Source organism: Scomber japonicus, chromosome 4 (genome assembly GCF_027409825.1).
Source record: "Scomber japonicus isolate fScoJap1 chromosome 4, fScoJap1.pri, whole genome shotgun sequence".
NCBI classification, from domain to species: domain Eukaryota; kingdom Metazoa; phylum Chordata; class Actinopteri; order Scombriformes; family Scombridae; genus Scomber; species Scomber japonicus.
The window spans coordinates 31,158,162-31,172,328 of NC_070581.1; the positions used below are offsets into that span (position 1 = coordinate 31,158,162).

Sequence of the window (14,167 nt, forward strand, 5' to 3'; positions counted from 1 at the left end):
GATTAATGATACATATTGTTCAACTCAAATTTTTTTTTTCCCTACATAAAATTTGTATTTGTGCTTCTTAATAAAACGGGGACACTTTTCAATTCTTGTGTCTCTTTGTGTCAAAGTCGTCCTTAATCCTGCCTAACTTTAGGGGTTGTAAAAAACAAATATTTAAAAATAAAATTGCACCACTCTACTCACGTTTGTTTCAATCCACAGTCCAGTCAAACAGAAGAGCACAATCAAATGAATACCCGATGCCATCTATGTAAAGATACATTAAAGAAGTAAATGCATTATTTGGATGGATATGAATGTCTTACCTGAATTTCACAGTATTCAAAAGTAATTTGCAGGTATTTAACCATTAATTTTGAAAGTCTTAAGTGAAAAGTGTTACTACTGTATTGGTTTCACTGGTAAGTACTCTCTCATTAGAAGATATTTGGGTTCAGACAAAGATTTCTTCATAAAAATATAGGACCTGTAAAATGACGCCTTGCACCAAGTTTTCCCCTACACTTTTTAATCATACGTCAAGACTGGGTGATTGCAGTCTAACCCTATATAGAATTGAGTAGATCAGTAACCTTATCTGTAAAGCTGCTGCTGTGATGAGAGGCAAGAATTAAGATATTACCTTGCTGTGATCGCCAGATGAGTGCAGTTGCAGTAGCAGGATGACTTGCAGAAGTAAACACTGTCTTTTTAAACCTTTGGGCGCTTTGCTTCTTTAAACATCCGTGCCTCCACTGATCAAAGGACACCACCAAGGTTTTGAACTCATTGAATTACATATGACCACAACCTTGAGTAAAGTGCTTAAGTGTTCCTTAAACAAGGTTAAAAAAGAAAAGGTGCATCCTGGTAATATTTTTGCATTAAGCCTTAGAAACAAAAACAATGATGTTAACGCCCAGTAAGTTGAAACTGTAAAGCTTAAGTCACACATACGGGTGTGTCGTATCATATATTCATTGTAATATCGATAGCCAGGGTTACCCAAGTGCCGTGCATCGATCGTGAGACTCAAGAAAATGAGTGACACTTTTCACATGCTCTCATGCTACACAGCCTCCCAATTTGTCAGGCAGTGAAAAAAGAAACTGGTCACTCCAAGCTAAATTGGCAGCCCTGATATAAATCTAAATGTGACCCTCATGCTAACAATATTTCAATGTGTTGCTGTTTTGTTGAGGAGTAAATGTCAGTTCCATTATTTGATTGTTCTTGTTTGACCCCGTCCACCATAATGGGGGTCGTTCCACCTTCCTTATTTCTGTTCAGAGGAAGCTCGAGTGGAAGACCATAGACCTAACCCTTCACAGAAATCTTTAATTGGAGCGACACACACTGCTGTAGTTTTATATTTAATGTTTTATGAGTCACAATTTAGACTTTTAAAAAAGTGGATTTTTGTTAACTGTGATGTTTGTATATCTCTTATAATGATGGTGTCTTGACAAGTGATGATCAATATGTAGATGATTGCAATGTCTCGGGTCATTTGATTATTTATGCCTCTTTTCCTTCTTGTGGGCGTTTGCTTGAGGAACCTGTAGTTGATTGAAATGTCACAAATGAAGTGCAGGGAGCTCTGAGTCAGTGTGTAGCTAGGAGTGCAATACGAAATGCACTATTGTATCTCGGGGCAGACGAAAAGAAACACTGCACTGGACACACACAACACGGTGAGAGTGAGTGGCTCTGACATGTTCACAGCAAACATTGAGCACTAAGCAAACAGAAAATGACTCTTGCAGTCTTGTAAAGCCTAATGTAAACTCTCAACTGGAGAGCTGTGACAAATTAAAGGGGGAAAAAAATCAACATTAAATAAAGTGCCAGAACAGCATTATGGCATAGGAACTCTACTAGAGGGTTGAATACCTTTCTACTACAGGGCAAAGTGGGAAACTGTAAAAGAAAAAATCTACTCCACCCCTGCATTATTGTTTTTTTTTTTATTTAAGTTTATCCAAATCCAAATACATACAGTACAGAAGCCCTGAGAGGCAAATAAGAAAAAAAATTGTGGTGATCCATTTTCTATGTCTAGTTTAATAGTTTAATAGTTTTCTCTCCCGTGTTTCCAAAAGAGAAAAAAGTTTTGCCAGGTTAATTTTTTCCAAGTTTTTGAAATATATGTGAAAAAAGGGTGAAAAGAATTGGCAGGTGATTTTTATGTGTTTTTGGGTTGGTTTTTTTTTGTCATAATCATTTTTCTGTTTGTTGTTGTAATACTCATGTTGGCCACAAGAGGCTGACGTGCACCACTACTAGCACTCATGTTTTAATCTAGATCAGTTTGAATTGTTCCATGCACTCTAAACAAGCTTGTCAAGCATTTTCATAGATTTTTTATACAAAATAGACAAAATAGCTTCAAAAAATTATCCTCCTCCCACCCATTCTCATTAGCGTGATATCTCAGGAACATCTTGACAGAATTGCTTCAGATTTGGTACCAATGTCCACTGGGACGCAACAATGAACTCATTAGATTTTGATGGTCACAAGTCAAAGGTCAAGGTCTCTGTGATATCAAAACCATCTGCTAGTAGCTAGTATCTGGCGTGCTTACATCTCATATAGATGTTCATTAGTATGCACTGTCCCTCAAACAAAAAAACAATCAAATCATACAAATGTTATTGTGCTTTCTGTAACACGCTTCAACTCTGAGGGTAGAATGTGCACCTGTACCACCAGGACTTGTAGAGCCTGTCTGGCATAATTTGGTGGAAACCCCTTAAGGGAACATAAGGAAGAAACTGTATTAGAAATCAGGTGTGAGGGAATTTTTTGTGTTGTTTGTGTGCCTTAAACGCCTCAGGGTTGTATGTGCCGTAATTTCTGTAAACACGTAAGCCTCAGGCATTTTGTTAAGTCAGACAAGACACCTGTTACAGTAGTAGAATTGATTACTACTACTTGGTAGGGGGTCAGCAAGAGTTTGGCATTTGTTCATTGTTTGGTTTCTGTTACTTTATTACCCTCTCTTATTCAAATTTCCACCAGGACTTACAGTATAAAAGCTGAAACTGTTTGTTGTTCAGTAGAACGTGATTCTGTGATTCTTCAGAGAAACTTATAGTGAAAAAATTCCACTACAGAAGGAACGTATGTGTGTGTCGAACCATATATTCATTGATAGCCAGGGTTACCCAAGTGCCATGCATTGATCGTGAGACTCAACAAAAAAAAAGTCAGAGAAGCTGTAGTGTACCACACTCCTTCATGTAATGGAAGAAGAGGCAATCAAAGAACGAGAACAGCCAGAGAGACGAAGAGGAGGCTTTTGGAATATTGTGAGCACTCACATGTTCCTCACACAAGCCCAGATACAGTCAGAATCCATTGATACATACAGAGTTCATCTTACTGTGGCTGTTCCTGCTTGCACTCTGCATTATTTTAAACTAATTCACTGAAAAAAGCTTCAAGTTTCCTCAGGTCTTGGTGTGTAGAACAGTTTTAATTGCAGAATAGCACCACTGATGAAGCTCAGCTATAATTCATTTATAAACATATTTTTTTCCTTTTGTCACAAGTTAGAGGACGTGACTTTCTGCTTATTTTTCAAAGATCAGATCTGATCAGGTAACATATCACTAAGTTAGGAGACATCACCCATTGCTGTGTCTTGTGTGTCAATGCTAAACCAGTGTGTGCAAAGCACACAGGTTCCTGGGGTCCGTTCCATAAAGCAAGCTCAGAAAAGCGGAGCTTAGTGTCAAACACCTGACTTGAAGAAGCCTAAGTGTGTGTGTGTGTGTGACTCCTTTAACTGGTTTATGAATGATTTCAAGTAATTGTTCCTTGTACTCCAACAAAAAATCTCGAAAGATCTGTGGAGATATGTCTAATTAATTGCTTTTTTGATTTATGCCTGGGACTTTGCTCCTCCCTAGTGTCTTTGTTGTTTTTGGTTGTGTGCATGGTGATCTGCGGGATGACTTTCTACGTGCACCTTGTATAAACCCCATTTGTTTGTTTTGTTTGTATTTTTCTTTTGTATGTCTTTGCAGTTTGGCAGCATTTCATTGTGCGTGGTTGTGTGGTCCTTGTAGGGTCCTTGGTCCAATGTATGTTTCTCTATGTTTTGTTGTTTGTGTGTTCAATTAAAAACGAAAAAAAGTGTGTGTGTGCGTGTGTGTGTGTGTGTTTACTGCAAATTTTTTTAAAGAGTTTGATGAGGTAAAAGACTTGGAATTTAATTTAATCTGATATGAACACAACTTGGCATTTTTTCAGGAATCAGATCCAAGTCAGAAGAAACTAGTAATACCACATTGTGCTTACATGCAGTTACTGTAACATGAATGTGTTTCCTTGTTGTTGCATAATGGGGATATTTGAGATTCCAGGCCAATTAAAATGAGAAGGTGTGTGTATATATACATCTACTGGTCTCCCTTATCTAAGCCAAACTCCTCTTTGTTCATCCTCTGTGTCCAACATCACTACTGCAAAGGTAAGGAAAATAATTATTATTAAACAGACTTTTTATTATGTAATACTTGGTCACAATTTTGATGGAAAAAATGTTAATAGGCTACTGTAAGTATTAAACATTTTTCCAGTTACTATTCATTGTGGCATTGAAATAGCTTTGCCCTTTCAAAGTTTTCCTACAATGTTTATGTTTATGTAAAGTGAAATATACTGTATAAATGTGCTTTTTTGAAAACATCTTGGCCGAGTTAGATAATAAATTCTGAGAAGACATTTGACTCTGCACCGTTTCAACACAAGAAAGTGCTTGTCCTTGATGAAGTGCAATGCATCTAAGAATTTGGAAATTTTCTCCCCTTAAAAATTGACTCAAAATGATTAATTGATTATCAAAATGGTTGGTGATTTAATTTAATGCTATAGTGCAGGACTTTTATTTATTTTTTAAGATTTTGTTGGCATAGACACCTTTATTAAGCAGTAGACAGACAGGAAACATGGGAGGGGGGGGGGGGGGGGCGGTGACATGCAGCAAACGACCTCTGATCAGGATTCGAACCGGGGTTGGCTGCGTATATGGCATGCGCTCCAACCACTCGACCACCTGCGCATCCCAGGACTTTTAAATATAAATGAATTTTTTTTACATTGAAGCCCTGCAAAATTAGTTTACAGAATTCTGTCACTGCCACATAAATATCTGTGTTTCAGCAATACTGAAGCTTTTAATCTGGTGTTAGGTTTGACATTCCCCGATTGGATCGAATTTTGATAGCGAAAGGTAATCATATTAATCATATTCTAATGTTTTGGATAATACGAGCACATTTGTTGGGTTTAATGTTTAATTTGTTATGTTTAACACAGATGGCATCAGGTTGTCACTTCGTTTTCTTCCTGTGTTTGACCAGTGGACTGTTCATTGCAGGAACTGTAAGTTAAACTTCCAAAGTGTCCTTGTCTCTCTTTTTTGTTTTAGGAGAAAAAAAAATCTTAGAAATTACTGTCATACACAACTACATTGTTTTCCCATTGCACTATGGCTTTACAAGTCATCATCACCATGATTACAATCACAAGCAACATCAAATGAATGAGGCACTACATCTTCGTTGGCTATTGAAACCATGGGGAGGTGGGTCTGAAACCTGAGAGACTGTCACCAGAGACCAAAGTTCACATGTTCATATTCCACATACAATACGGTCTACATGTTAGTTTTGTCACATTATTTGCTACATAAAAATCTGTTGAGCTGCTGAGTTAATCACTGAAATGATTCCCAGCTTATTAAACGATGTGTTCATGTTCACAGGTCACACAGTCGGCCACAGATAACTCAGACGAGCAAGGTTGGTAACTGTGCTTGGCTTTATTTGGTTGTAATAATTCCAATTAGAGGTGTGTGATATATCTTGTCTATGATATCTTCTTGTTTTAATGATGTGGAAGCTGACTTTATCATGTATGTCCCTCACTTTGAGCGTCTATGCATTCACTTTCTACAATCCATCAACACTAATAAAATCATTGCTTTGATGACTTGTAGATCAGTTGTGGACTTAACTGCACATGCATATTGTTCACTACGCTGCAAGTTACCAAACTAGAATAGCTTACATAAACATATGCATGGCTAAATAATAAATACGTTTTAAATAAGTTAAAGTGACTGAACGTTACTCTTAGTAAAAGCATAAAATGCAACCTCACTTGACCTTTACATTTGAATTTGCATTGGATTAACATGTTCAATAATCACTAATGACTGTAATATCCACATGTGCAGCTTATTTCTAACATGATAAGTGTTTTGCAGTGTCTGGTTGTCCCTCTGGTTGTCCCTCCGGTTGGACTCAGTTTGGCTCTCGCTGCTTCGTTTTCTATCGCCGGACAAGGGCATGGACTGATGCAGAGGTATTCGATTCAACAAAAACTATTATTCCTTTATTTACACTGCTGCTATGTTGAGGAACACCTTTCCACTAAATATCCAGTTATTAAAAATGAAAAGTGCTTATAGCAGTCTGGTCAGGACTCGATTATGGAACAGGGCCACAGTTTCAATATTAAATCTTCAAATGACAATTTTACTTTAACCACCAAACTGTCGTTGCTTAACTGAGGTATTTTGATGTCGGTGTATGTTATTGCATCGCAGGATTTAGTTTTATGTTGAATATTTTGTGTATCTGGCTTTTAATATCTTGGAACCATGTTGTAATCAGTGTTTTTTGCAAAAAAGACCCTTTTGTATTCCTTTCTCTTTTGTACTTTTTTCTCTGTACTCCCAACCTAAATTGTATTTTTGTATCACTGTGTCTCGCTGTGTTTCTCTAGCATTTCTGCATCTCTATTGGTGGGAATCTGGCCTCCATCCACAGTGCTGATGAAAACGCCTTCCTCAGTGACCTGGTTTTAAGAGTGTCAGGTCACCGACACCATACCTGGATTGGTGGCTATGACGCAGTGAAGGTGAGACATACAAACACAGGATCTGATACGGCTTTCTCTGCCATTAGAGCTGCAACTAATAATTATTCTCATTATTGATTTATGTTTTATAAAAGGTCAGAAAAGTGTCACTCACTTTTTTCCAAAGCCTAAGATTACATCCTCAAACAGCAAACCAAAGACATTCAGCTTACTGTCAAAAGAGGACTAAAGAAACCAGAAAATATCCACATTTAAGAAGCTGGAATTTGGAATTTGGACACAAAATGAAGTTAATTCAAATTAATCAAATTACAATGATTTAATTTTTATATTAATTTAATAGTATCAATAAGGCCTACATCATCCTCAAAGACTCATCCCGCTTGGCTCACACTGAGGCAGATGTTACAGGACAAAACACAGACAAGCAGGTTAAAAATGTTTTTTATCGTACAGCAATAAATGCTCTAAATACTCCAAAAATCTGATCCTGTATTAACGGCAACAGCATTTTTTTAGGGTAATATTAAGGGGAATTGTGCAATACTGATGGTAGCTAGAGGAATGCCCTGTGTTAAAGATTGATTGATAATGAAAAGTTGCAGCCCTACAAGATAGTTTAGTTTCTATTTTGTATCTTTTAGGTTGTTTTTAACCTTTGATCAGAGAACTAATGCTTCAGTTCTGAGGTCATTCTTGAGACAGCAGGTTGCTGCTTTGTTGTAATCTGTTGCATTATTGTCAAGCGCTCTTATTATTTTTGTGTTATGTATGGTACATTATATTACATACATTCTCTCTTCCAGGAGGGAACTTGGTTGTGGAGTGATGGTTCAAAGTTTAGCTACTTCCGCTGGTACGTCAGAGAGCCTAACAACCTTGGAGGAAAAGAACACTGCATAGAGATGAACTTTGGAGGTACAAATATAATTTCTTGGCTTCCTGATGTTGATTTTTATTGTGGAGAAATACTACTGCCTTAAAATCAGTTTTTGTACCAGTACAGTTTGCTGTATGGTCATGTGTTGCCCCTCTGTAGGTACATCAGCAGATATACTCACAGCATTCTTGAAGCTTTAGAAAATGTGCTCTTACAGACATTTAAATATATCTTATCCATTAATTTAGTTGTATAAATAAATAAAACCTCCTCTAAAACAGTTATTGTGGCTTTGCTTGTGTCAATCTCTCCCTGCAGGATTATACTGGAATGATCTCCCTTGCACCCATGGAAGATCTTTTGTTTGTGGCAAGGATCTGTGATGCAGCACATCATACTTCACCATGCATGCCACAATGAGAACGCCACTTCCTCTGTAATGGTAGAACTCTTATGATTATTAATTCTGATTTTTGATTATCTGGTAACGTCTAATTCATTAATTTTGAAAAAATGCTGCAATGGTTTAAATATTTCTACTCTGTAATCATTTGCGCCTGTCATACAAACTAATATTGCAAAATAAAGCTGTGTATAATCTGTCTCATTTACTCAAGTTAATATTTAAAAAAACAGTAAGCAGACATGAGGGGTTAAAGCTTCCATCAGCAGAGAGAAACTAAAGGAGATTGACCATAAAGTTCAGTATTCATGAAAACTCACAACTTAAAAAAAGAACAGATGACATGAGTTTGAACACAAATGTAATATTACAGTAGCCTTCCTGTATATGGTAGATTACATGTATGTCTTTAAATGCTTTGTGTAACACCTGACTGGATTGTTTCTCTTCCAAAATGTCCCACACAGCTCTATTTTCTTTCTTGTTTGAATCATTTTAACTTCATGTAATCAACTAACCAATCAGTACATAAAACTTTCATTGAAAGCATGTTTTTGTCTGGTCTTGATTCTTGACTTATTTTTCTGTTAAAACATAAACACAGTAAACTGAACATCTTGTCATCTTGACATTTGAAGATGTCTCCTTGGACTCTGGGGAACAGCGATGATGTTTTTTCACCATATTCTGACATTCTAAGGATCTAATTTATTAATTGAGAAAATTATTAACAGATTTATTGAAAATAAAAATAATCATCAGTTGCAGCTCTAACTAAGACCAAAGCAAACTAAGCAAACATGTCACCATGTAACCACTGCCACAAATATCTGTTTTATTTTATCTGACATGACAAAGTTTGTCTCTCCCCCTGGTTCAGCACCTGGTCCCTTTACTGTCAAAGTTGGCATTTGTACTGAGAAGAGGAGGGGAATCCTCTTTAAGTGGCAGACCACTCACTGGGCCTGATTCACTAAATCGTGCGGTTCTTTAAAGGTTCCACATTCTCGCAATCAAACTAATTCAAGACAGGCTCAACTATTCAGACTAACTGCGTGTGCACGCCATTCATGAGCAGCCCATGATGTCGAACACAGATCAAACAGATTCACAATGACAAAATCCACCACAAAAGAGCCACACAGAAGCAGCAGTCTTTAGCACACACTTCTGCTGGAGACATATGTAGAATTTATGAACATATGATCACAAAAAACAATAATTAAAATCCAAGCGAAAGGCAGGCAGGAAATGGCAGCTCTTCCATATTTCAACCTCCTCAATCAAGGGACATGTCTTGACTAACAGAGAAACAGTTCACAGGCCTAATTAGATTAACTTAATCAACTATATACATGTGATATTTAAACACTTGTGGTGTTTTAATTTTTCATAATTCACTTTTAAATCCAAATGAAGAAGAGGGGGGAACCTCTGCTATCCAGAAGGGAGAGTTTGTCTTTCTATCAGCAGCTGCTCTGAACATTTAGGAGTGGCACTGAACGGCCACAGAAGAGAAACTGGAGATGGAAAACTATCACAGTATAAAGGCTTGTTATTGTTTATTGAATCATTATTTATTATTATTATTTTTAGCTGAAACGTTTAGCATTAACAACTCACATCAGTAGCCATGGCCGGCCCGTGGCATAAACGGTCTATGCGGTTGTTTAAGGCCGCAACCACTAGGGGGTGCCACACGATCAGTGTGACTGTATATTTTGCCAGCTCTTCACACTTCAGTGCAGAAAAAGTAATTCCAGCAGTCGGGTTGCCAGGTCCGGTGCCGAGTGCGTCATATCAAGTGATGAATCATACAGGGTAACGACTAATTTCGACCAATTAATTATTCAACATTATTTAACGTTAGCCAGTCTTCAACTGGAAGTCTTTCTTTGAGTGGTGTGTAATCGATTAGCTAGCTAGCTCCCAACTCAAAATGATTGCTTGTTTCTGTAGTCTGATAGGCGTGAGCAGACCAGTCAGTAAACTACACGATAACCCATAATGCATTTCGTTCCTTCCCAAATTAAATCAGCAGGCTGAAGCAGATTTTATTTTTGCTCTAACTCTGTAAATATACCACTTTATCCACATGTCTAACCTTTTTAGGCGAGAACGTAGCCCTTTAGATCCACAATGTCACGCTAATTTGTCCAAATAACATCTGCTTAAAGTTTTGTTCCTGCGAATTCAGAGCCACTCAAGTTAGCCGTAGCGAGTAACGCACTTTCGGTCATTTTCACAAAATAAAACACCCGTTGCCTTTTATTTTTAATAAAACCATAACGATAGAGTTGGTGCTTTTATTTTGAAAACAGGAAGCGAACATACCCTCGCTGTAACTGACTTGAAACCACCGAGGTACATTACATTGTAACGCCAGTGGGAGTAGCAGTTAAACCTGGGGGGCGTACCTATGTTCCCTGATCGCGGCTGCTAGCTCGGCGGCTAACTCATCTGCTAACTCGGCTGCTAACTCAGCTAACTGGCTAACTGTAGACGGGATCATCCCTATGTTCCCCGGTCACATACAAAGCGGGCAACATAGGACCCGGGGGAACATAGGATATGTAGCAATAGTCATACTGCACATCAAATTAAGGAGAAACTCCGCTACAAGCACGTCATTTTTACACACAACAAACACAACTCAAACACCAAGCATATTAATGATCAAATATCAAAATCCGAAAAGCGTCAGAAAGTCAACCCACTCTCCACATTTCCATTGTTACCGTTTTGATACTTCATGGTATAAAAACAAATAGCATCTCATATGAAAGCTAAGACCCTGACGAGTTCAACAGTACCACTATTATTGCGCTAAAAACTCATTGAACCAGCAGCCAAAGAATACAAAGGTAAACAACCACTTATTTACAGCGACTAACAGATATTCTGTCTTACCTTCGAGGTTTTGTGATGAAAAGTTGTACTTGAGAGCAAAAAACGCTGGTTTTAGTAAGTCCAACACGGCCGTGTTTGTTTACAACTCCATTTCACCCAGTGCCAGCCTACAGTAGCTGCACCGGAACAACAGACAACCCTGGCAACCCGCACTTCCGGCCGCTAATTGGTTGGTACAGTGGCTGTGTCCCAATCTGATCCCAATTGCGAGGCTGCATCCTCGAAGTACGCATTTAGAGGCCGATTACGTCACAACGCCGCGCGAAGGCTGTCCCAATTCGAAGACTCATTCAAATGCAGCCTTGAAATGCGGCCTTCTTTTCCTTCTTTTTCGAGGATGCACCGCTACTATCCTTCGCGGCCTCCCAGATGCTCCCAGATCCCAAGATCCTTTGCGCGGCACTGTTCAGTGCCGCGAAAACACAACAATGGCGACACCAACAGGTGAAGACTTTTCATTCAAGTGTAAGTATTGGTTTGTTTTATTTAATTATTTATTACTACTTATACTTTTATACTTTTACTAATTACTTATATTTTATTACTTGACTTATTTTTTATATTTATATATATACATATATTTACTTATATTTATATATATACATATATATACACACATATATATATAGACTAAGATGAACAAATTTAGATTTTAATAAAGAGCTACGTTTGGGATTGTCACTATTATATGTTATACTTCATTATTATGATAATTTTTTGCTATATTAGAACCCTTTTGTCTGTTAACATAGCATCCCTGTGTTTACCTTTTCTCTTGCTTCCCTCTGTGTTTAGAACAATACTGGAAAAGATGGGCCTGGAGGGGAAGGTCCAGCCCCACCAGGTGAAAAAGAAGTGGTGATTTTATGTTAATGTTATAAAATAAAAAATATTGTCAATTGTTACACGTTGTCTATTCCATTTAGTATTTACAACTTAAGTACAATTTATAACAGGGTTAACAAACGGCATAAAGTGCTACTGTTCAGAAAGAACAAGGGATTAAATATTTTCTTTTATTATCAAGTGATGAAACATTTAACTATTTACAAAAATTACATCAGGAATAACTATTTACAGATTATTATTATTTTATTATTCTTTCTTTCTTGTGTGTTTTCCTTCTTTCTTCTCCTTTCCTTTATTCTTCTCCTTTCTTCTCTCTTATAATTTTGTCAGCTTTTTCACCGTCTTTTCGGTCGTGGCGTCTTTCTCGTCTTATGGGAGGGAACAGCTGGTGACGCAACCAGGAAATGCCTCGAAGGCTAGACCGTCTCATTTAACAACGATTGATGCAGCCTTCGGAGGTTCCTCAGAAGGCTGCATCCTTCGAAGGCCGCAAAGGCCGCGTACTTCGAGGATGCAGCCTCGCAATTGGGACCAGATTGGGACACAGCCAGAACGTCATTGTCGAACCCGTCAAAAAATTTTAAGTTAATTTTGAAGTTGATGCTTTTTTTCTGTTGGAGCAGCTAGTGGCTATCGGTGGTACATTAAAGATTTTAGGCCAGTATATAATTTACACAAGTGTGATGTGGAAACTTGAAGTCTCCATTGCATAAACGCTGAAAACTTTACAGGAGAATGAGAGGCATCTTGTGTCCAACTGTTAAAAGTTTGAAATTAAAATTATTTACATTTTCATAGATTCTGGATTTTCTAATGAGAGAGAAGGAATACATGCCATTTTAAAGATTTAAACGAGATAACTGACTTTTTGTGGGAAAAACATATTAGACACAATGATATATTCAAGAAGAGAATTTTATTTACATCTTAAAACAGGAGAGGATCTGATGACATTGTAAAAAGAAACTTGGCACTTGTTGAGTACAAAGATCACAAATGAGGGGTAGTAACCTTTAAGTTAACCTACAGATACTGAACATTAAATGTTAAAAAATAGCTGTGCCCCTTCATTTTTGTTTACTTAAGAGGAAATGTCCCCTGCATTAGAGCAATTTAAATACACTCTGATCAGTAAGGCAAGTCAAACTCAGTGTGTTTAAGCTGTTGTACTCTTTTTACAGGAATCACCTGGAATGATGTCCCCTGTCACGTTCGGAAACCTTTTGTTTGTGCCAGAAAAAGATGAGGCCTCCCACCACGAGCTGTCAGATGCTCCATTACAACATCACTTCCACAATGATTTTACTTACTCTTTCATACTTTGATAATACTGAACTTGCTAATTTACTTGCAATTGAATGCATACATAGCAATATCTTCTTTTTGATTATTTTTTGATTATTTCATATTTCTGCACTATGAGTGAAAAAATCAATGTCAGAAAACAATCTGAACAACAAATAAATATGATTTGTGACCATAGTCGGTTTCTGTTATTCTCTTCGTTTTACTTGTGTGCAAGGTACAAACTACAAACTAGTTTGATTTATTTGGTCAGCTGAAGCTTCATATTAGCTTCTGCACATTTTTGCACAGGAGGACTGTGGATTTTGTCCCCTATCATTTACATTGTAAGTGCATTATGAAGGGATTTTCAGTATTCATTTGAGCTCCTGACTGTTGATTAAAAAAAGAATTGTGAACATTAAGGTTAGGGTAAGTCTCCAGGAAATTAACATGAATTAATGTAATATCCTCTGAATTGATGGAACCACAACTGTGTGTGTCTAAATCATGATAGAGTGCACAGTAATTATTTACAGAGCACATTTCATTACAGGTAAATTGCATATATTTGATTAAAAAGAACACTGACAACCACTCGTCCTCCAGAACACCTTGACAAACCAAACAACCACCAGAAAGACACAAACAGATACACACACACACTAATAACTAATCACAAGACTGTAAACCATAAAAGAATATTAACTGGGAAATAAAATGATGCCTCATATGTATGAAAATTGAGCTTTGTCGTATAATGTTTAGTCATGTGTTCTTGTTTGCAACTGTAGGCACAAAACTGTAAAATACCATATTTTAGATGGATGAGAAATATTTGTTGCGCTCTTCTACATGTACATGACAGACTGAAAGTATATGGACACATTTTGGTCTTATTCTTTCCACCTCATGTTAACTTACATAAGAACAGGTTATTGGACCTTGGTTACAGG

General features: G+C 37.3%; 1 protein-coding gene across 1 annotated transcript; it reads left to right on the plus strand.

The window, feature by feature from the left end:
- The first annotated feature begins 5,316 nt into the window (after positions 1–5,316).
- On the plus strand, positions 5,317–8,148 carry LOC128357716 (galactose-specific lectin nattectin-like). The gene is made up of 6 exons (XM_053318086.1): positions 5,317–5,382; positions 5,765–5,801; positions 6,269–6,366; positions 6,790–6,924; positions 7,692–7,803; positions 8,084–8,148. Exons 1-6 carry the CDS (start codon positions 5,317–5,319, stop codon positions 8,146–8,148), a joined length of 513 nt encoding a protein of 170 aa, XP_053174061.1.
- Positions 8,149–14,167: the final 6,019 nt, after the last annotated feature.